Source organism: Neomonachus schauinslandi, chromosome 7 (genome assembly GCF_002201575.2).
Source record: "Neomonachus schauinslandi chromosome 7, ASM220157v2, whole genome shotgun sequence".
NCBI lineage: Eukaryota > Metazoa > Chordata > Mammalia > Carnivora > Phocidae > Neomonachus > Neomonachus schauinslandi.
In genome coordinates, this window is record NC_058409.1 from 64,514,456 (window position 1) to 64,538,658 (window position 24,203).

A 24,203-nucleotide genomic window follows, 5' to 3' on the forward strand; every position below is an offset into this window, starting at 1 on the left:
GAAACCTAAAAATAGAGTTGCCATGAAAGATGTGAATAGTTCAAACATTCTCATGATCAGAAGACTCCTTCTTGAAAAGTTGGGAAAGGGTAAGAACTCTCTCATCCTTTCTGCTTAAAAAGCTGTCCTTTTTTGTCCTACTTAAAAATGGTTAATAAACTTATTACCCATTCTTTTTTTTTGGATACTACCAAGAATATTGGATATAAATGCTTTCCAGCTGCTTCCCAGCTGCTCTTAGTTAAGGTCCCCTAGCCTAAAGTAAGACAACTTAAAGGTAATAAAGACAGATGACTTTTTGGCCTTTTTTCAAATGGAACTTGAAATAAATCTCTACTGGAGTGTAAAGTCCATTATATCAAGGATTCTTGTCTGTTGTTCAGTGCCAAGAAAAATGCCTGGCACATAGTAGGTACTCAAACAGTGAATGAATTCTGCCATAGAAATGTTTTTACATGGCAGTTTAGGTAAGCTGAAATAGTATTAATTCTATGCTTCAAGGTAAATAGATCTTTGAAGAATGATATAAAAAACAACACTGCCTGGGACAATATATTCAAAGTAAAAAAAAAAAAACCTCAATGTAGAAAAAGTTTTAGTCCACAGATCTGTCTTTATTATTGGTAATAACAAAAATATAAATTATTTACCACCCATGGTTATAAATGTAAAGGACTGCCTGGGTTTTATAAAGGCTATGGCTTTGTTTTCTTAAGGCTTATTTAGCGGATAGTTTCCCCTTTAAAATGTAAAAAAAAAAGTACAGGAATAGCTCATCTTTACCCACTTATTCCAGAGCAACCAGGCCCCCAGAACAGTATGTGATGGAAAGTATTTTATTAACACCCTTTACTCAGCTCATTTTTCAGTGAGTATCATCCCCTTCCTGCCTTTCACTGTTCTCATCTCTTCTCATCTCATGTTATTTCCACTCCAGCTAATCTCCTTTTCATATAAATCTCTTCTTTTTCTTAAATACCATGATGCAAGATACTTTCTCTAATCTGTTTTCCTAATTACTTATTAGTAATAGTGCTATTTTCTTTGGAGAACTATGGTCTTGTATGCTATGTTACCAACAAAATGAACTTTCATGGGCTAATATTGCCAGGGGAAATGCCATTTATAGCATTATTTCCCTAAAAAAGTATTACTTTACTTCTAAGCATTTTAGAACAATCTACAAATTAGTTTGGAGATACTATCTACAAATCGCTGTACTAGAAACTGATTTCAACTTTTTAATGTATTTCTTCATAGACTGTAATATTTTTATGCTAGTCTATAAAAAAAATACCCAATTTGCTTCTAAGATAAGAAAAACCAGGTAATGAAAAGCTAGATGATAACCCCTGAACTTTTTTAATAAAAGACTTCTGCATGTTTTCATATTTACTATAGTGAATACCTGCTTTAGAATACATATAACCAGAATACACATATAGAACTTCAGCATACAACTTCTGAAGTCATTTACCAGGTATTTTAAATGTCTTCTTATATCCACCATAACTCAGGTTAAATATATTACTGGTTAAGTATTTGAACAAATTACTTCTTTAATGTAAAAAAATAAGACTAATAAACAAGCAAACACCATTAGTTTGCAATTATTACCTCCAGCAAATATACAGCACTCTATCACAAAGTTATCTTGCTCAATTTAAGTCTGTAGTACTCTGGTTATAGAACAACAGAGAAATCTGAAACTCTACTGAAGTAAAAAAGCTAACCCACACAATAATAGATGTCAGTTTCTATGATACTGAGCACTAAGGGGGAAAGGGGAAGCTAAATTATTTTTATGAATCCTCAAGTCTTATAAATCTGCAAAACTGACAATCTCTGCAATTTACAGTAAGAATTTCAAGAGTGATATTTACACTGCAGTTCTTATTTCGCAGTGTGGTATTTTGTGATATTCCATGTGTTATCCCTTCACAATTCTAAAATCAGACAACATTATTGTACAAGTTTTCCCTAAACATATTTGTCAATATTTTTCCTATCTTGGCTAACAGCTACTAAATCATTTATAAGCAATAAGAGTGTATCGCATCATTGCAGAAGTTGGCATGATTTTGTAATATTCAGCTTAAGTAAGACTGTCAAATTGATAGGATGTCAATTTCAATTAAAATGATTAATGAGGGTTTAACAAAGCACTTTTAGGTTCCACATCATTTTAAGATGTAATATGAATTATTTTTAACTTTTCTACAACTTAATCATTACATACGTCCTACCACTATATTTTTCTCCATTTCTCTAAGAATATCTTCATTTTAGAGTTTTTGCATTTATGCTCTCACATCAAAGACAAACACTAGTGGTCTATAGTTGCTTAAAGTATAAAGACTTTCTAAGGGAAAAAAAAAATAGTAAGACTATATACCCAACACAGGGCCCTGACAGAAATCAAGAGTCTCCAGCGAGGGGAAATAAAGGCAGGATCTGCCCCACCATCAACGCAGACCTGTTCCATTAACCTGGGTGAAAATATATTGTTTGTAATGAAAGATGCTTCTGAGAGGAGCTATGTGTGCATACAGAAAAAAAGCTACAAAGCATTAACCTAAACCACCTTGCATAATCAAAGCTTGTCGGACAGTTTTCTAATTAACAAAAGTAACAAACACATTGTAGCTTAAATTTACATTCTGATTTAGTTTTTAGTAGTTCAATTACGAAAACTATAAAATTAAGACTTCTCTGCTTAAAACTTCCTAACTTCTCAGAGAAGAAAAGTACTATACATGTAAGATCCTATTATACAATTATTTTTAAAATAATGCAATTATAAAAGCATAACCTCATTATATCTATGATTAAGTGATATTAATCACTTTATTAAGAGCTGAACCCAGGTTAAAGTGTGATTATGAAAGCAAATAACAACAACAAAAAAATCTGACTTTTTCAATAAATAGGACTACTGAAGCTTTTCCCCATGCAAATCATTGTTTTTCTTATAATGAAGTAGAGAATCTCTCTCTGAGTACCAAGTTTTCTAAGAAAGCAAGTTAGGAACAATTTTACAAGTCTTTTAAACTTCATCTTAACTTTCAGCATTCAAGGAGTGATACACAAAAACAGTTTAAGAGTGATGATGAAATTCTAGAATACAGATGCTCCAATTTTTCCCTCTAAGATATTCTGAATCCTGTGTTCCTTACTCATTTAACTCTTCTCCAAAACTTGAAAATAAAAGAAACAACATTGGTGGTTCATTTTACTAGTATCAAACACTATAGGTCCATCTCTTTCTTGGCATTATAACGAAGAGTTTACACACTGGGAAAAAATAAGGAAAATGGAGTAAGATTAAAAAACAAATACAACCTTCCCCTCCCCGCCAAATCACAACGTAACTGCTTTTGAGATCTAGCTATGATCTCTCTCATTGCCTGAGGGCCCTAAGCCCAGGCTGGAAAAACACTGCTTCAGTTTTACTGAAAACGGATACGAGAATCTAAAGACAATTTCCAACTCCTTCACTTACAATGAAAAGCAAAACAACATCTTAGCCAAAAGTGGTATCAAATGACCAAAATGAAATTTCTCAAATATTACACCCACCGCAATACTTTGTTACCACAGAATAATTAAATTACAAAATATGTCAACACTAAAGGAAAGAAAATAACAAAATTAGATGTAATCTAATCCAGGCAGGAAGCATAATCTTCCTTATATCACTACTACCTTAATATATTAACCACCAATACCTAAAATGTTATAACCTCTGCATCCTCAATTCATATTGAATACTGGATGAATCTTAAAACCAAGTATCTTTTGAATCCCATATTGGAACAAAACCTTCCCATAACCCACAGTGTAAAATACACATACAATATTCTGAAATGTAATATTATGATCTGGCTACACCCATATCTTCAAGGTTTCATTCATCAGTCCCCAAACCTCTACTTAAATCAGAATGGTGTGTTAACATTTCCTAAAGGTAACAGCTATACTGTCTTAGAGATCACAACCTGATATCTGAACTACCTTATTCCCCTCCCTCTACCTACTCAAAGACTCAAGCTCCACATCCTTTATCTTACCATTAACTCTCCGGCCCAGACATTCTCTCCCTCTTCTGAACTCACAGCAATCACTACTCTAATTCACCTGGTATGTATATCATATGCTATCTTTTTAATTTCTTTTTTTGAAGTAGGCTCCATACCCACCGTGGAGCCCAACGCAGGGCTTGAACTCATGACCCTGAGCTCAAGATCTGAGCTGAGCTAAGAGTTGGATGCTTAAGCGACTGAGCCAGCCAGGCGCCCCTATCTTATGCTATCTTGAACTATAGTGTAACGTAGATGGAAAGAAAGCATTCTCTAGATCTAGGCTGCCTGCCTGAATCTTGGTTCTACTCTTACTAGGTGATCCTCCATGTAAAAGTTAATTAACCTGTCTCCAATTTCTTCCTTTGTAAAAAGCAACTAATACACCTCAGAGGGCTGTTTTGAACATTAAAGATTTCTTTGTAGTTTTTAGCAATAATGATGTTTTCTACATAATGGAATAAAATAATGGACTTCCAATACCAAAAAAGTAGTATGAGAATGTCTACAAGGACAAAGAGATTATACAATGTTAAAAAAAAAATTAAGTTAATTTTCTTTCATATACAATTCCCAGTTATACTTAAATCTTCTAACCTTTTCCATGAAAATCTAATCTAGGAGGTACAATATTCTACAAAACACAGCAGTGTCATGTTAGGCTGAGAACAGAGATATAAGCTGACCTCTCTAAGTAGAAATTGGATGCCCAACTCTCCACTCCCTGTGCAGCCAGGTTACAAAGTTCATTGTGACTCCAGCAGAAGATGAAGATTTAGCCTCTGAAGAAACTGATTCTGAAGTACAGAATTTAGATTAAGGCAACTGTACTGAAATCAGAACAAATGAAAGCCTACATACTCAAAGGTGTTCTCACCTTCAAAACCTGTGCAGCAGGCTCACACCCTCAGGCAAGGAGATTAGACTCTCTTCTAGAGAAACCAAAAGGCCCCAAAGAAAAGTCCAATAGATAATGACATTACGGTCTACCCAGAACAAAACTAGCTTCAGCATTACCAAGTTTTAATCTCCAGGAAGGCTAACCAAGCCCTACGTTCATACAGTTTCCAACTCACTTGTAGCGTCTGATGCTTAAACATGAAAGAAAAGCCAGGAATCTACAGACATTAAAGCAAGGATCAGAAAACTTTGTTAAGGTACGATAGTAAATATTTTAGGCTTTGTGGACCATCAACAGTCTCTGTAGCATATTCTTCTGTCGGCTCTTTAATCTTTTTAAACAACCCTTTAAAAATGTTAAAAACCATTCTCAGCTCAAGAGCTATACAAAAACAGGATGCAACTTAGATGCAGCAAGCCAGTTTATCAATCTCTGTATTAGAGCATAGCATCTTATGTAAAAGAGAAAAAAAAAGCATTGGGGAAAAAGTAACTTGGAGAAACGAAAGATGATATAGGCAGAATAAACATTTTTTACATACATTCTTATACATAGATATCTACATATACCTATATTTCATAAAGCTATTTCATTAGGCTAAACAAAAATCAATAGAACAGGCAAAATAATTTTTTTAAGATTTTAGTTATTTGAGAGAGAGTGAGCAAGAGAGAGAGCAAGCACGAGCCAGGGGAGGGGCAGAGAAGCAACTCCCCACTGAGCAAGGAGCTGGACGTGAGACTCGATCCGAGGACTCTGGGATCATGACCTGAGCCGAAGGCAGATGCTTAACTGACTGAGCCACCCAGGCACCCTAGGCAAAACAGATTTTTAAAAAATAGGTTTGAAAGATAAAGTTGAGGCACAGTTCCATCAAGCATACAGGGTGACAAAATGAGAGGATCAATCTAGGAGGTATAGTATCTGACTAACAAAAGGAGGGGACAGAAAGAGAACAGGGGGTGGGGAGATTACAAAAGAGAAGAAGTTGTCAAAGACAACATAAAAGATATTTCCAAATTCAAAGTTTCCAAAGTAAAATAGCCTACCAGAAGCCCAGCACAAAGAATGAAAAAAAGATTTCCAACAGGGTACGGGATCATGAATCTTCAGAAACCAGACAAAGAAAGAGAATATTGTAAAAACTTCCTGAGAAGAAAAATAAAACAAATTATATGCAAAAGATTACATATCATGACACTGTACTTCTAACAACAACAACTCTAACAACAAAGTCTGTTGAGAACAATGAAGCAACATCTTCAGAATTATGAAGAAAAATATTGATGACCTGGAATTCTGTATCCAGGTTAATGAGAGTACAGAATTAAGACACTTTCCAGACTGTAGTCTAAAACTGGTGACCATGAATGTACACTTCAGCAGAAAGCTCCACCAAAACATTTGAACAAACCAAGAAAGAGAAAAACACTGAATTCTGGAAATGGTAAATTAAACTTGGGAGAAAGGCAAAGAGAATTCCAAGATGACAACAAAAATAAGTCCCAGAATGATGGCTGTCTAGCAGGCCTGAGGGCAATCCCTCCAGCTAAAAGCTAGAGAAGGGAAGTCTCCAGGAAGGGTAAAAAGGTGGGGGAACTAATAGAAGTTATAAGCAACCCTGTGGAAAACAATACGGAGAAGCTAGTGGAATTAATAATAAATACAAAGAAAAAAGAAGTAAATTTTAAAAAAGTAATGAAAAAATTATAAAAGAAGCTATAATACCTTATAATGCTTACATATGAGTAGTATTTACATACGTGTAATAATCACTGAATATTGACACTTTTCAGTAAAAACATAAAGTAATTAAGAACCTAAAGGAGAGGAAGCAGAGGTTGGCATAATTTAAGAAAGGAAAATCCTCACCTATCAGAACTGGCGAATTAACAGAAGTATAAGCATTATATTTAGAAACACAAAGATTTTTAAAAGCCAAAATAACCAGCTAAAACATGAACAGAAGTGGCAAAGGGGATCAGGAAGCAGACTCGGTTTTCAAGACAACATGTTAAGTACTTTTGTCTATATAACCTATGTGTATATATTGTTTGACAAAAGTTGACATTTTAAGAAATTCAATCTAGGTTTTAATAAAGTCTTGATCTACAACATACCCCCAACTCCAGAAAAAAGGTACATTATGTCCTGGAGTTTAACAGAACCTAAACAACTATGAATTCACAGCATAAAACACATATGTATGTTTTACTACCTTTTCAATCTCATGCACTGAAATTCTTTCAACGTCCTATTAAAATACAGTGAAGTGTTAATGGTAATTAATATTAACCAACTGTTAGAAATGCTTCAATGCTATGAAACACTATCATCATAAAACTGTATGATTTCAATACAATTTAAACATCCACTGGCAAAAACCTGATGTATACACAACCCAGAAGAGAACAGAACAAATATTTAACTTATTTTAGAAGTAAAGAAGTAAACAAGCAGCTTTTCCAAGAGTTCTATTCTCCCTCCAAAAGAAAAATATCTGAGTATTTTCCAGCAATAACACATGTGCCTAAAACTTTATTCCTGGCCAAAAGAATTAGCAAAGAGTTGCTGAACGAACTGAAGTCTATCATGGGATTTTATTTTGTAGAAATCTTCACCATGTTTCAACTCAAAACTCAACTGCTTGTTTTACCAAACTTTTGAAGCAATGTGTATTTTATTCAATTAATATATAATAAGCCCAAAGTTATTAAATAGTATAAAGTAGTAAACTAAAGAAAAACTTCCTAAGAAGACAGACTTTCATTAGCATTTGACATATAAGAATATAAAACTGGCTTATTTTTTAAGAGACAGGAGAAATAACTACACTGTGGTACCCTATTTAGAGTTCCTGACAACCATGGTAACTTTTATTTTGAGATCACTTGCACAGACTGTCTATACTAGCTAAGATAGTAAAGTTTTTTGTTGAGCTACTTACCAAATTTCTCTAATACCTATATATAACAAAATATTTTGAAATAAGGAAAAAAATTCCTTTTAAGCTCTAATCCCATGATATGCTTCTTAGCCATAAGTTATTCATATAGAAAAATACATAATAGACTATACCTGAAATACTATAGGAATGGCTTTCAAAATGAATTTCTCTAACTTAGTTCCTTTAAATCTGTTCTTTCTTCATAAATTGTCCACAATTTCCAAGTAAGTATGATATACTTACTTTTATCCTTTCATATATAATACAACCTGATAATGTAAATAACATTATTATACCAAAAAAATTAGGCTTCTATATTTACAGACATGCATAGCAAAAAACACTAGGTAAAGACAGACATTTCCTGATTTATAATTTAATGGAAATAATGGTCAAGTGCTTTATGAGTAAACTCTTCCACTACCTTTATCTTGCTATTATCTTCATAGATCATTCTGTATATCAGACTTTCATAAAGAATATTAGTAAATATTCAAAATTGCATATGCAAAACTACTGATGCAAACAGTCATTTTCTTTTAATAATTTTTTTTCTTTTTAACCCCTCAGTCCCAGCTGAGTGAACCACATACTTTAAAGCTAACTTATTTTACTTTATAAAATCTCAACCTTTGAAATAAAAAGAATGTTAGGGATGGGATAAACTTTTTTCTGCCACATGGCTGACATTTTTAAAGTGCTAATTTAGTGTCAACATTTTTTGCAACTGGAATTAAGCAACTATACATGCAAATACCAAACTTTCAATAGGTAAGAAAAATCAAGGACAAGTGGAAAGATTTAATCAGTAGGAAATATTTTAAATATATTTATCTTCAAGCTGGAGAAAGAGCTTTTAAATGATGAATAGGCTTAATTTTTAGATCTAAAATGGCAAATTTCTCTCAGATCTAGGTTAACAACTTAAAGAACATCTACTTACCAAGATACCGTTTCAATTTAGTTTGTACTTACATTGTTTTAAAGACCCAATTCTCATATTAAGAAAATGTCTTCTATACCCTAACATCTTGAAATTATTCAAAGATTTATCAATAGAAATAGACAGAGATCACATTATGAGAATAAGTATTTTGTTGCCAATACACAAATCTAATGGACATTATCCTAAGAATAAACATGAAGGTTTTCACAGAAGTTTCTCAAAATTCTTTGAAAAAATTTATATTATCTTTTTAAAATATAACATGTTTCCACTCAACTAAGTCATTTTCATGTAAACTGAAAGTTTTCTACTCCATCAGATTATAGTCTTGTTTTTGTGACCACTAACAATAAAAAGTTTTTTTCTATTCAAATGGCTAACCCTCCTACATCTATTTTTATATAAGAAAAAGCAACCAAAATACTGAAAACACATTGTACTTTGCACTGTCACTGCAAAGAAGCCTAAAAATTATACCAAGAATCTGCTACAGTACGTACACTGAAAACAAGTACATTAATCCTTATGACCTATCAAGTAAAATCCTTTTAAAAAGAATTGATCCTGTCTTCCAACTTAAAAAATAAAACAACCAACGTGGATAATTTAAACTAAAATATTTTTTCATATTTTCTTAGAGAAGAAGATTCAATTACTTTAAAGAGAAAAGAAACAGAACCTAAATTTCTCTCAGAATTAAGCAAAAAAACTATTATGCATGTTTAAAATTTGTCCCACAAGAGCTTACAGCCAGCCTCAACCTAGCCAGATTGTGAAAGGAAATAATAGTCATGATTTTTGAGAGCATATAAAACATAGGTTTTATTTAACAGTATGAGCAAGCAAACAAAAAACTATTAACTAATCTTCTGGATTAAAACAAAGCAAAACAATGAAGATTATCCTTAAATTTTTAGGTGTAGAAGGAAAACTATCACTTCCTAGCTAAAAGGGAAAAAAAAGTCTCAATTATAGATTAATAAACCAGAAATACTGGTTTTATCTCCCAAAATAAGTTCTCTTTGTAACTCTAGGTTTCCGACCTGAAAGGCAAATAAAGTGGCAACACTGGTATCACAGAAGATCTCCAAAAGTTGTAAAAGAAACAATCTTTGACACACCATGCTATGTACAAATTCTTAACCGAGTAATTTGGCTTAGGTTCAATAGCTTTTACTCTGTTCCTTTCTCACCAGGAGACTTGATAGCTTATGCAGTTCACTTCAGGGTTTAGTGTTTCATTTTTCTTATTGATATAAAGCAGAACATTTTATAAAAACGAATACAGTAATTTAGAATCCTTTAAGGAATTTAGAAAAGGTGACCAAGTTGTGCTGGTTTGCTATAGTTGTCTATTTCCTACAGCAAACAAATGCAGCATTTAATTTGCACACCTTAATTTACAAAACTACATACAGAACTCAATATTTAACACAGAAAACCTTAGAATTTATTTCCATTTAAACCATTCCCAACTTTTGGCATTGTATGAAATCTGCATGTCTGGCAACCAAGACAAATTAAAATTTTAAAACATAGCCTTAAAACATACATAATAGGGTTTTGTACCTTAAACCATCCACATTGTAATATACAAGCAGTGTGGAAATGTGACTAATGATCCAGTCCTTTAACCAAATATAATAGGACTACTGAGAAGCTTTATCATTCTTTGTAGAACAGCTTTCTTCTCACTCAAATTCATGTAATTGACTCAATATTACTCTGTGATACAGCTTATTCATAAGAAAAGGTTCTTTGAAAAAAAAAATCCATAGATTGTAGAGTATTTTAATTTTTAAAAGTTTTACTTTCACCAAAGGATAACTGAATTTTTTGTAAGCATTTTTACCTTTTGCTTTTCCTTTATTCATAAATGAAAATGATATACTTCATATTATAAAATCAGTAGACATTTCTCCAGTGACTCTAAGACTTCATGCCATCATGCAGGAAAGACAATTAATACAACTGTTCCATCCTCACTCTAAGGCTTTCTTTACCCTTTATCTTCCCCATACCATGTAACTCAGCATAAATGGACATGGAACACACACACTTGATCAAAGAGGTGGTTAGAATTACAAATAGGCAAGGGAGTAAAGCTGAGAATGAGGTTGGGTTTAGGAGTGAGGCCAAAAGGTGTGATAGCTGAGATCCATGTACAACTCTGTTGAAACAGAAAGCAGAGCTGATGACAAGAGACAGCCCAGTTTTAGGTACCAGGGTTGAAGATTTCAGCATCACACATTTAAAAAAAACTCATTCCTGGGCTTTTAGAACTTCCAAGATTCTGTATAAGTTATAATTGTGGTCCTGCATGAGTATGTCAAATAAAACTGATGGGGAGAAAAAAAAACAAAATGACCATGTAATGAAACAGTTTTCTTCTTCATTTTTAAGTGAGCCAGTTGTTTAAGTTATACATGTCTAAATTTGGGACCACTTTAACAAAGGACATTTTATCAGTAACAACTGCAGAGAATTTCTGAATCAACTGATGTATGTGTGACTCTGGAATTAAGTGGAGCTATTGTCCTATGTAATCAATGGAGACATGTGTTTGACTATTAAGTAGGCTACATACAATAAGGAAATAAAGAGAAGCCAGACAGAGGTCACTGCAGTTATACACTGTGCATACGGTGTGAAAGGCAAACCAGATGTTATAACCAAGATAAAAGATAGGCTATAAACAGACTCCTCCCTGATATTAAATCTGGATAGCTGGCAGTGAATTCTGGTTTCCTGCATACCACTGAAGGCAGTAGGTCATTTTCTCACATGCTACAAGTTTGAAGGAAAATCACATACCTAAACATACACAATTCTCCTTTCCTCCTTCTTCCCTATCCCCTTTGTGGAGGGTTAAAGTTGGCAGAAAATAGCTTGGATTCTGAAGCCCTTCAGCACTTTCTGTCTTCTCTAGGATGGCGCGAGACAGCCAGCTACCAGATTCCCGCAGAGATGCTATTGTCTGGAGCATTTCACGAGTGCACTACTTAAAACTAAGCAGAGCCAGTTCAGTGCTGAAGACTGTGTGGGACCTTTGCTCTTGCATTATTAGGCATTACTGAATGAAATGAAAGATGAAATTTATTCACATAAACAATAATCTGAGTAGCTCTTAAGAGGTACATTTTTGTAATTTCTCTGGTAAATAGGTATTAAGGGTTGAGGAACATTAAATAAAACTGGGTATCAAGTATGCATTTCCACATAATACCACAAATACCACTTTAATATCCTACCACCAACCATGATGAAAATGAGGAATATTCCTAAATAAGCAGTATTTCAGTGAATATGAGAACTCAAAGTATGAAAAAAATAACACGGCATGTAGTCAGCTAGTGCTAATTATCAAGTTAAGATATTTTTAGTGTGTTTATGTAACTTGACATTTACGGCTCGGTCTTTATTCTGACTGCATAGTATTTTTACATATTTAACACTATAGAATTAAAAAGTAATATTCTAATTGCTTATCAACTTAATCTTTTTTTTTTTAAAGATTTTATTTATTTATTTGACAGAGAGAGAGGAGAGAGAGCAGGAACACAAGCAGGGGGAGTGGGAGAGGGAGAAGCAGGCTTCCTGCTGAGCAGGGAGCCCAATGCAGGGCTCGATCCCAGGACCCCGGGATTGTGACCTGAGCCGAAGGCAGATGCTTAACAACTGAGCCACGCAGGCGCCCCAACTTAATCCCCTCTTGAAATGAGCACAGCACAAGATATCTGGGGATGTTTCTCAACTGACACATATGATCAGTATTTCTATCCAGCAGAATATACACCTGGTGAAGATGTCAACTCTTAAAGACTTTGTTCTGGCCCCTGTGGTCTACATTATACCTAAATCAATCCAAAAGAGTCAACAAGGAGCATAGTGAAGTTGAATGTCAAATCATATCATATATTTAAAAACAGTATCCATTTATAGTTTTAAAAGACAGTTCAGCAGTCTCTAGTTGAATATAAAAGATGTAGGATATGCATTTATTCTGCTTACTCCCAAAATCTGACTAAATAAACCATATAGCAAAGAAACTAAAAGCCATCAAAAACAAAGAAGAGGAAGAAATGAGTTTCTAGAAAAGCAATGTCAACAAAAGTTTGGAAGACTTACAGATGGACAAGAAATAACTGATTTAGGCTTCCGCTTTCTCTGTTACGCTGGGTCAACAAAGGGAGAAACCCAGTAAAAAGAAAGCCAACTCATTCATAAGCTCTGGAAAAGCCAGGAAATGGAGATAGCGAGGACCTTTGAAGGAAGGATTGCAGGATGAATGAAAACAGGATGATAGGTTGAATGACTATATTAGCAGTAATCAGACTTGCCAGATCTTGTCTTGCCTAATCATACAGATTAGGTGATGGGCCTTCCCCAACTCTGGCAGAACCCAGAAGAAATACTATTTGAAGATATTAAATCAGCAAAGACTGGGCTTGGGAGTACCATGCAAAACTTAGGTGACAATGAAGACCTGAAAACAAGAAGCACAGGGGGGCCACAGACATGCATTTAAATTAATGCCTATACATTAAATGATGGATATCTGAGCCTTCTTCCCCAATCAGTACCCGTAACACTGGCTGTCAGACTTACACCTCAAAGATGAGAGAATGGACAATGCTTGGAGAAAATGACAGATCCAACAACCTGCAGATACTGTATCAAGAGGTCCCCCCAGGATAATGTAAGGTCCCCACTCAGTCATCCGCAAAAAAGGCCACCAATCAACAAGTTCCAGCCACTTGTACAAAGCTTCTAATTTTTAAATGCCTCCTTCTTGAATATAAAGATAATCAAAGATCATGTGACATTTAAGAACAATCTCTAACATGACAATGACTAAAAAGGTGGGGGGGGGCGCGGATACTCAGAAAATAAACAACACAAGGCATAAATTAAAACTTAAAAGATACTAATATCCTTAGAACTAAAAAGATATTACACATCCATGACACAAGAATGTTATGGAAATAGAACATCCAAAGTCTTAAAAATTTTTTTTAAAGTTGATATAAAAAAATTCAACAAAAGGTTAAGAGATAATTAAGAGAAAAATCAAGAAAATAAAATAAAATAAATGGAAAATGGGAGATAATTTTAAAGAACCATTCAAAGGAAGAACAAGTCATTATGAAGAGTCCCTGAAAAGACGACAGAAAACAGACTTTTATCATAGAGTCAATATAAAACTTCTGGATAAAAAAAAAGCAGATTGAGTACATCCACTGACCTCTGGTCTCTCCCTAATCCCCACCAAAATGGCAGTATAAAGGAATTTGTTTTTAAGTACATAAATACAATGAATGAGAAGAAAAAAAGCAGTAAAATTCCTCTAAAAAATGACATTACTATATTTAGAAGACAAGGTGAATGGGAAATGATTAGTGATAGATGACAAGCCAGGCAGATATGCCAAGTCCTCATTTACAGAGTGAAATGGCAACAGTTAACAGTTAAAGCCTAAAACTAAAAGCAAGCTGGAGCTTTGTACCCACATGGAAATATGCATGTAAACATCAAACAAAAAGGAGCTATCTCTGGAGAGGTAGAAATGGAGGAGGAAATGTTTAATTTTAATAAAAGTAAGGGGAAAAACAGCCTAGTGAAAAAGGATGAGTCCCCAGATTTAAAAAGCTAAACCTAGAATTTAACCCAATTAATGATGAAAACTTCAGAATACCAAAAGAGAAAAAGCATCGAGAGGGTGTATGTGAGGGGAAAGGGAGGCATATGCCAAGAGCAAGAAGGCATCTAGTTTCTCAAGAACCTTCAAAACTCCCAGGAAAAACTATTTCTTTCTTAGAATTTGTCCTGAGCCAAACCATCAACTGAGTATGAGGAAAAAATCATTTCAGGCATGCAAGATTTCAAAAATAAAAACTGTAGCACCCCTTTCCAGGATACTGTAGAATGCACTCTGCCAAAGGACAGTAAACCAAATAAGAGCAGATGATGTGATCCAGAAAGAAGCACAGAGAATTCTTAGGAAGACAGTGAAGAAAATCCCAGGTTAACAGCTATGCAGTAAGTTTACAGAATTGAGAGCTCCAGGAGGATATTTCCAAAGGAAAACAAAATAGAAATGATGTATTTGAACTACTGAGGTTTAGAATTCTGTAAAAAGTTTAGCGTCTATATACAAGAATAAAAAATTGTTCAAAGAAGTTGGTAAAACATATAATGCTTAGCTATAAATAATATTTTCATAGGTATCACTAAAACTGATTTGGTAAAACAGTTGTTTCCTTACTATTTTGGGAGAAGTGAAAGGAAGGAAAAGGAACGGGGAGAAAGGTGCAATAATCTAAAATTAAAGAAACACCATTATCACATAATATTTAAACATATGGAAGAAAATCTCAGAATACCTAAAAGAGGGTAAGGTGGCTCCTCTGTGACATGAAATTCACGTAAGAGAGCAAAGGCAAGGAACTGGCATCTTTTCTTGTATTTCACTTTTTAAACTATTTACCTCTACTTGGAAAGGTTTTTCTATTAAATAAAACAGATTTCAACAAAGAAAAATTCTCTAATTATCTAAATTTTTTTTCAAATCAGAGATGAGATCTAATTGTATTAGCTACAAACGGAACACAAACTTATAAATTAGTATTAATGACGTTTGAAGGATACATTGCAAAAGATAAAACAAGCAGGCACCAGACTAAGCTGATATTCATTTCCTGTGTAGGCTTCATAAAATTGTAGTAGACTTCAGTTACTAGATACACAACTGTAGCAGCCACTGTGAAATCCACCAGCCACTGGTATTCTGGAAAATAATGCAATGCTGAAAAATAAAGGTCAAAAAAAAAAAAAAAAGTTTAAACTTTCATAAATAAATAGCTCAGGAGGATTTATCTATAGTTAACTTTAACCATGCTAAGCTTTATTCATTTGTTGATATGCAATGTAAGGTTTGATGAATCTAAAAATGCAGGAAACAGATTGAGAATGTTGACACTCAAAATTAAATTTTAATACATCATAAATTAAATAATTTTTTAGAACCTGGAATGTTACCAAATATTATTTAAAGTGTTGTTAAAAATATATGATTGCAAAATGAGTTGGTATTTTCTCAGCTGATTTAGCTGTTTTTTACAGAAATTAAATTTTTTTTTTAAGAAAGCAGGAGTAGGGGGAGGAACAAAGGGAGAGGGAGATAATCTCCAGTAGACTCTTGCACCGAGTGCAGAGCCTGATGCAGGGCTCAATCCTACCACCCTGAGATCATGACCTGAGCTGAAACCAAGAGGTGGACGCTTAACCAACTGAGCCAGCCAGGTGCCCCTCAAGATTTTTTTTAAATATATTTTAATTTTTAAAAATGATTTATTTATTTGAGAGAGAATGAGCAGGGGGGAGGGGCAGAGGGAGAGGAAGAAGCAGACTCCCCACTGAGCAGGGAGCAGACAGGAGGTCGATCCCAGGACCCTGGGATCATGACCTGAGCCGAAGCCAGACACTTAACTGACTGATCCACACAGGTGCCCCACAAGACTTTTTTTTTTTAAGGTTCTAAAGAACGATACTTTAACTTGAGGATATAACTTGGTATACAAAGATAAGTTTACTTTTATTTTTCATTTCTGTGAAGTAAGAGAGTTAAGCTTTGCTACGGTTATTAACTGCATGCACTAACAGAGGATTAATAATTTTGTGAGTTAATGCAGACTAAAATAGCATATAAGTATTCTTTCTATTCTTGCTTGTGTTCCTTCAAGAAAAGCTGATGAAATGCCTGTCAATTTTCCATAAAACCATACCCCTTCCAACAAAGGGTTTACATTAAAATTAGCATCCTGATAGTAAATATGATTCTATCTCTCTTTTCATCTCAGATATTCTGGTTTACTACTGCCTGAGTACAGTCCAAAGTATCAGCATCATTTTGTAGAAGACCTCCTAAAAATGTGGGAATAAGTCACATATATAAACATCAATTCCTATGTTCCCACTGGTACATAATAAAATGATCTACATTACTATGGAAAAATTTTAGTTGTAAAATGTAATATCTGAGGATATTTTAAAATCATGCATCCATAGAAAAAGTATTTTGAAAATACCACTCAAAGTAAGACTTATTTAAAATATTAAAACAAACCAAATAAACTTACATATCTATAAGACAGCAAAAATTCCAAATCCTTTCATGACTGGGTAAATTTTTCATTTGCTTCAAGTTATTTTAACTGTGTTAGGTTTTTTTTTCTTTTTTCCTGATAAATATAATAGCTTATAAATATCAGTCTGAAAGATTTACCCTCAAGTAGTCGAAGGGTTAGTCACCTCACTTCTCCTCTAAAAATCACCCTTTTCAAAGACTTTCCAGAAGGTGACAGGGAAATGGGTAGTACAGACAATATCCATTTGGGTAGACAAATATCCATTTATCTAAAGGCTTTCAATTTTTATTAATAACTGAAGCTCTAATTCTCCATGCTGCCCACAGTCAGAGGCTTCCTGCAGGGAATCCACTCACAGCAAACAGCCAAGTGACATTTCAAATATTTTTATGTGCTTTAAGAGGTTCTTGTAATAGATAGCTAATACAAATTAAGACAGACTTTCAAGATACTTATTGGGATACCAATAATATATATACATTCAACCTAAGTACAAATTATACATAATCTTGGCTACATATTTAACCCAAATATTATATTCTTTTTGTATTCAATAATATAATTACCTATGTGTCTTTTATTAGGCTATTGGAAACAAAAGAAAATTTACAGCTCATCAAGCCTAGTGGTTTGCCTTAAGCTCATGAGTGTATGTTAAATTCAGGGAGAAAACCCTCTTCTTCTACCTAAACACACACACACAGCATGCATTCAGAAATGATTACATAAACATAAATAAAACATCTCCCCATTATTCTGCTCTTGAAATTATGTGGCCAGTTGTTAAACTAGTACCATTTGCAGTTAGTTTCAAAACTGTACTAATGAAACGAAATATTGAATAAGCTATGTGATAAGGCCTTAATTTTAATCTTTTTAAGTTCATTAAAATAGCCTTGTTCTAACTGGCTTTACCACATTTGGTGAATAAGCCACACCAAGTTATTTAACTATATGAGTTCAACGAGTTCAAGGCAAAAAAAGGTCAATAACAGTTACATACCTCATAGAACTGGAAGAAGGTTAATAAAAGTAAAGCACTTACAACAATGCCTGATAAATACTCAAATTTAAGCTACTATTAAAGTTAATAAGCTGGTAATTATCATTTAACGTTACTAGTAAAAATGACAAAAATCTGTACTAGAAATCAGGGAGACTATGTATATATTCTTATATTTACATGTCTGTGAACATTTTATACAAGCAAGCACACATAAAAGATTAATAAAACCAATGTGACAACCAGTCAAAAAGTCAAAGTGCTTTTAAATGTTTTAGATTTTGCACGAAAAATAGTTAAAAAGAAAAAAAGAGGATAACATAACCAGTCATAACAGTCTTAATGATACTGATTTATACTGTTCCTCGTTGACATTTTGGGGTTCTAGGCCACCCTTTATATATATATATAAATACAGAATATATATATATATAAAATACACACACACGTAAAAATCTTTGTAAATATAGAATCAACTTTCAAATATCTTGAAGCCATTTTGTATCACTACATAATTCTATATGAGATGCTACATGAATCTACTAAGATTTTCCAGGGGTAGCTATGATTTAACCCAAGAAGGGCCAAATTACATATGATATTTATACATTACCAAAATTACTTTTTTTAATTTTTTAAAAAGATTTTATTCATTTATTTGACAGAGAGAGAGAGAAAGAGAGAGAGCACAAGGAGGGGGAGCAGCAGAGGGAGAGGGAGAAGCAGGCTCCCCGAGGAACAGGGAGCCCAATGCGGGACCCGATCCCAGGACCCTGGGATCATGACCTGAGCCGAAGGCAGACGCTTAACTGACTGAGCCACCCAGGCATCCCCAAAATTATTATTTTTTTAATATGTTATTTTTATTCCTCATTTTTCATGTAAACCATTAGTTTTCAAACCTGGTCCAAAGTCAGAACCACTAAGAGCATTTTAAAAAATACAAATTCCCAGAACCCACTCTAGATTTACTGGATCTCCAGGGGTACATATGAAGAATCTTTCTTTCTAAAAGAGCTGCTCAAGGGATTCTGATGGGCAGTCAGGTCTGAAAACCAGTGTTTAATATCACCTTAGATGCCATTCTCTTACAGGATTCAAATAACTTCACATAAATTTTACTTTAAATATAAAATCATTACAGTTATTATACAATTATAATCATTGATATACAGGGGGGAAAACCCACATAACTTATCAGAAATATCCCATGGGTAAAAGTAAATCTTAAATAAGTTTTCTGATTCCTAATCCAGTTCATTGCTCTAAAGCGACTTCCCTGTCTACTAAGCATGAGCATAAAGTTCAATCACTGTTAAGTACAGGTAATTAAAAACAAACACACAAAAGCATTTCTGCAAGCCACATCATAAAAGGAGCAGAATGGCACTTCTGGCAAGAAGTCTAGAATTCGAAATAATGAAAAATGACTGTGATATCGACATGAAACAGAAAGTGTGTAACAAACATGTAAATCAGCCTTTCTGAAAAATGGGAAAAATAATTCTTAGTACAGGTTAGGTGAATAGAAAAAGAAATTCAATTCAAATGAAGTCATTTTGAGCTTCTAAGTTCTGAAAAAGATTCCATAAAATGGACTTAATGATTAAAAACCAAACAAAAAATTTAGCCACAATAGGTAAAATGAAAGTACTTTCACTAGCATAGTATAAAACTAAGATTTACAGAACACTTTACCAAGATTTCCCTTACCTAAAGTATCCACTTCTGTAACTGACTTTGTTTCTAGATGGAGGTCAATATCCTTTGGAATGGTCAACGGCTTACTTTCAATGTGACCATTATATTTCCTATAAAAATCAGACAAGTGACACAAAAAGCAAGTTACCTATACTGTTATCCAAGTGCTTGTATCAACTAATCACGAATGGGGTTTTAAATTTCACAAAGGAAGGAGAATTTCTAATATTTCATCAAAAAAGAGGTAAAACAGTCAAAAGTCACAAAAGTAGTTTTTAAAGGGAAGACTACAAAATGTGGATATAAATTATTATGTGAATATGCAGATTACCAGGGGAAGATTTACCTAAATTAGTGGCAAAATCTTGATTACCAGCTTAACATTTCACCCTATTTCTCCTACTCTCTCTCCTGTAGATTTTAAGACAACTAACATCTTTTCATTTAGGTACAACAGTAAAAGCAAATAAAAAAATTAAAGAAATGCCATTATCACATAATATTTAAACATATGGAAGAAAACCTCAGAATACCTAAAAGAGGATAAAGTGGCTCCTCTGTGACATGAAATTCATATAAAAAAGCAAAGGCAAGGAACTGGCATCCTTTCTTGTATTTCACTTTGAAACAATTTAACTATTTCTTTAGGTACAAGAATAAAAGCAAATTAAACCAAAATGCATCTCTCTCTGAAATTATACATGTCCACACATATGTATAAAGAGACCTGTAGCTATAAACAAGTCAGAGTTGAAGAAATATATTAAGATTTATGTGCATAAGAAATTCAGTTATGTGAAAGGCTAATTTGGAGTTGCTTTTACTGAATCACAAATGGGGGAAATAGAAGAATTCTTTAGGTGCACATTTATCATTCCCAAATTTAATTTTTAAAGACACTCACACACAAATAAATAAATAAAATCTTTAAAAATAAATAAATAAATAAAGACACTCACACATATATAGAAAGTAATAAATTAAGTTTCAATAGCATTAATTACAATACCAAGAAACAATTTCCATTTATTCTGAAAAAACTTCAGTAAAAATATCAATTCATGTCAATAAATCAAATATTAATTATTGCTACCAGGAATAAGACAGTGCCATTTTGGCATCATTCTGTACACGTAAAGCCTTTTCAAAATAAAACAGAGAAGGAGGGCTTACACTCAATATTCCAATGATCTTTAAGGTGTATTTGCAATGATAAGTGTGAAAGAGAATGGTTAGCGAGATCAGAAAAGTCTTTTTAAAATTTCCAATTTCATGCCAAATAATCAATATGCTTAAAAAAAAACTTTAGCACCTACAAATGCATTAGCTCAGGTTAATATCATTTTTATGATACACATGAGAAATCTGGTGACAATTTGTTGTCACTGACATTTTGTAATATATTAGAATCATAGTTTCAGGTCCTAAGAAGTCCTCCCCAGGTGAGGACACTAAGGCCCATACAGAGAGGCTAATTATCATGTACTTTACTTGAGAATTCAATTTAAATAGAGATATAAAATTTTAAAGCTGGAAAGATCCTTCAAAATTACTATGTTTGGTTCTTCCATTTCATAGATAAGGCTGCTGTGGTCCATTCAGTGAGGTTTATTAGCAGGCAGTTTTCTTCATAAACCTTAAATGCGAATATAATATATAGCAACTGAATGGGACCTACGAAGTTAAACTGGCTACCCTTTTTATTTGAAAAATGAAGAAAAGAGGTCAAAAGCAGGTAAATTTGCCCAATTTCATAATACTGAATAACAGTAAATTCTGGAAAAGAACTCAAATCAACAGATAAATGAGTTATAGGGTAAAATGATGGGCTCTGGTTTTCTCCCCAGACAACCCCCAGCAAGTTTTAATATGATGGCTATATTGTTTTCATAATTTTAAACACAAAGAATAAAATTAACCATTCTTAAGTAAAATAATCATTTCTGTGCTCATATATTATATTACTAAATACAGGATTTTCTTAAAGGGCAATTCAAAATTATTTTAGATCATGGGTTTTAATCTCCAATTTACCAAACGCGCATAGCATTATCAGTAAATGTTCCTTTAACGAACGTACAAAATATATTTACATAAATTGTTTCAAATACTTAACACTTTATAAGCTCAACAATGTAACTTACCTATCTTTTCTGCTTTTCCCTTTTTGCTGCTTCCCTGCAAGAATTCTTAATTCTTCTTCTGTAGGATGTTGATACCATCTCAAACTAAGAAAAAAAGAATCCTTTTAAATAAAGGAATTAAAATCACCAGAATTATTCATTTATTGTACAAATATTTATTTAGTTTCCTATTCGTGAAGAGACTGAAGGGAAATATCAGGTGAAAAACTCTAATCTGAATTAAAATACTACTGCTTATGCCTTAAAAGGGTTTCGATTCAAATCCAGCACTTACCAAGCACTTACTAGATGCCAGACCCTGCAATGCTGTTTATAGGTGTATTTCTTATAACTGACAATTATTAATACATACTAAGGCTATATAGGCCTACTAAAAAAAGTAAATGGACTGAATTCTGCAGGCAAGCTGGCAGGAAGCACATTAGAATTCTCCACCCATCCTTCATTTACACAGAAGAAATTGACAGTTGTCTTAAAGAGAGTCCTTTGAATGTCCCTAAAACTACAAGTAGTCTTTGCTTTGCTTTCCTATCCTCCCCTCCTTTAATTTAGTTGGAGAATTCTAAAACTTTATATATATAAAAATAAGAGTAAATCATATTTACAAAACCCTTTAAGTTAGGGCTCCAATAACTGGGTGTATTCATCTCCACCACACCGTCAAAAGACCCAAAGAAATCACTTATTCCCTCCCAAGCACGCACCTGCTCATTCTCAATTCCCTGTCTCACCTGAATTTCCTATCTACCAACTACCTAAACTTGATATTCAAGTTTAATCTTCAATGCACCCTCTCCACATATCATTAATTCTGTTCTTTAACTGGAGTCCTTGTCTTCCCTGGACACTCTCCTAAATGCATTCTGATCCCAACTTTAGTTATCTTTCCATAGTGCAAATCTTATCAAGGTAAATGCCTGTTTAAATCCTTTCCAAGAGTCTTCACAAGGTAAAGCAGTGAGGAGGCAGCTAGGCAAAGACTTTCATCAAGGCCCTGTTTTTGTAAAGGAGAAACATACACCTAGTATTGCTAAACCTTCCAGTTTTTCAATTACAAAAAAATCTAAATTTTTAAAGTAAAATATCTCAATTAAAAAAATGTTAGCAACTGATTTGCTGTTTTTAAAACCACTGAAGAATTGGCAATTTGCATAATGACTGGGTATCTGATGATGTTATAAAATTACTGTTAAAAACTTTTAGCTGTAAAAATAGGATTATAGTTATTTTTATAAAAGCTCACATACTTTAAAGATATACACAGAAGTATCTATGAATGAAGTAATATTTGCTACAAAATATGCTGGGGGGAGGAGAGATGAAGGGGAACACAGATGAAACATGTTGACCACCAGGTGTTAATTGTGATACATACATAGGAGATCATTATATTCATTATATATTCACTGTATTATTCTGACTACTCTTTGTATATGTTTGAAATTTTCCATTAAAGTTGTAACACACACTATAAGGCCCAAATGTGCATAGGATTTGTGACCTGTTTCCACAGACTTTCATGATCTGAATATTATCTACTTTACCAGACTCACATTCAACAACTACCTTTTTGAACATGACATTCTAACTAAATGACATTTTATTCCACAAATTTGTTCATCCCTTGATGTTTCTGCATATATTCTTCTATCTGCTTATAAACATCTATGCCCCTATCTGGCAAACATCTAATTTACCTTTTACTATTTATAAGGCAAGTTGCCCTGTGGTGTAAAAAAGGAATGTATCTGGTCATTGTCCCCAGTTCTTGGCAAGGAGTTTTAAAAGCCTTTTGAATTTCCTGAGTGATAGGGGGTTTCTTTGTTATGTTAACAAGGGGACTCCTGGTGGACCTCCAGATAGCTTCAGAATGGTAGATGGTCACCAGAAATATCAACCATGTGATTAGAGTTGGGATTTTTAGCCACCTGATCTGCAGGAAGGAGATGGGGGCTAGAGATTAAGTTCAATCGTTTGTCCAGTTATTTAAAATCATACCTATGTAATGAAACTCCATAATATCTCTCAACAATGAAGCTCAGAGGGGCATCCTGGCTGGCCAAAACACTAATGTGCTTGGAGGGTGACATGCCCTGACTCCACAGAGAGGTCATGGAAACTGCACTTCTTCCCAAACCTATTTCCTCTACCATCTTTATAATAAAACTGTAATCATAAGTATAGCACTTTCCTGAGTTCTAGTTGTTCTAGCAAATTACTGAACATGAGGGGTGTCATAGAAATGCCCCAATTTGTAGCCAGTAGCCAGTTTTCAAAAGTATGGGTGGCCTGGGGATTCCAAGAACTTGCAGCTGGCATCTGGAAGCCTAGGCAT

The 24,203-nt window shown here is 33.6% G+C and overlaps 1 protein-coding gene across 2 annotated transcripts in view; it reads right to left on the reverse strand.

Moving 5' to 3' along the window:
* Positions 1–24,203, reverse strand: part of TMEM161B (transmembrane protein 161B) — a 68,000-nt gene that overhangs the window by 11,363 nt on the left and 32,434 nt on the right. Inside the window, exons 3-5 of one of the 2 annotated variants that reach the window (XM_021699420.1) lie at positions 21,869–21,952; positions 19,737–19,834; positions 15,522–15,678 (exon numbers count right to left, since the gene is read on the reverse strand). In XM_021699420.1, the coding sequence (XP_021555095.1) occupies positions 15,522–15,678; positions 19,737–19,834; positions 21,869–21,952 (339 nt within the window). Of the gene's footprint in view, positions 1–15,521; positions 15,679–19,736; positions 19,835–21,868; positions 21,953–24,203 lie in introns of those variants that run through there. The other variant, XM_021699415.1, reaches the window with a different exon arrangement.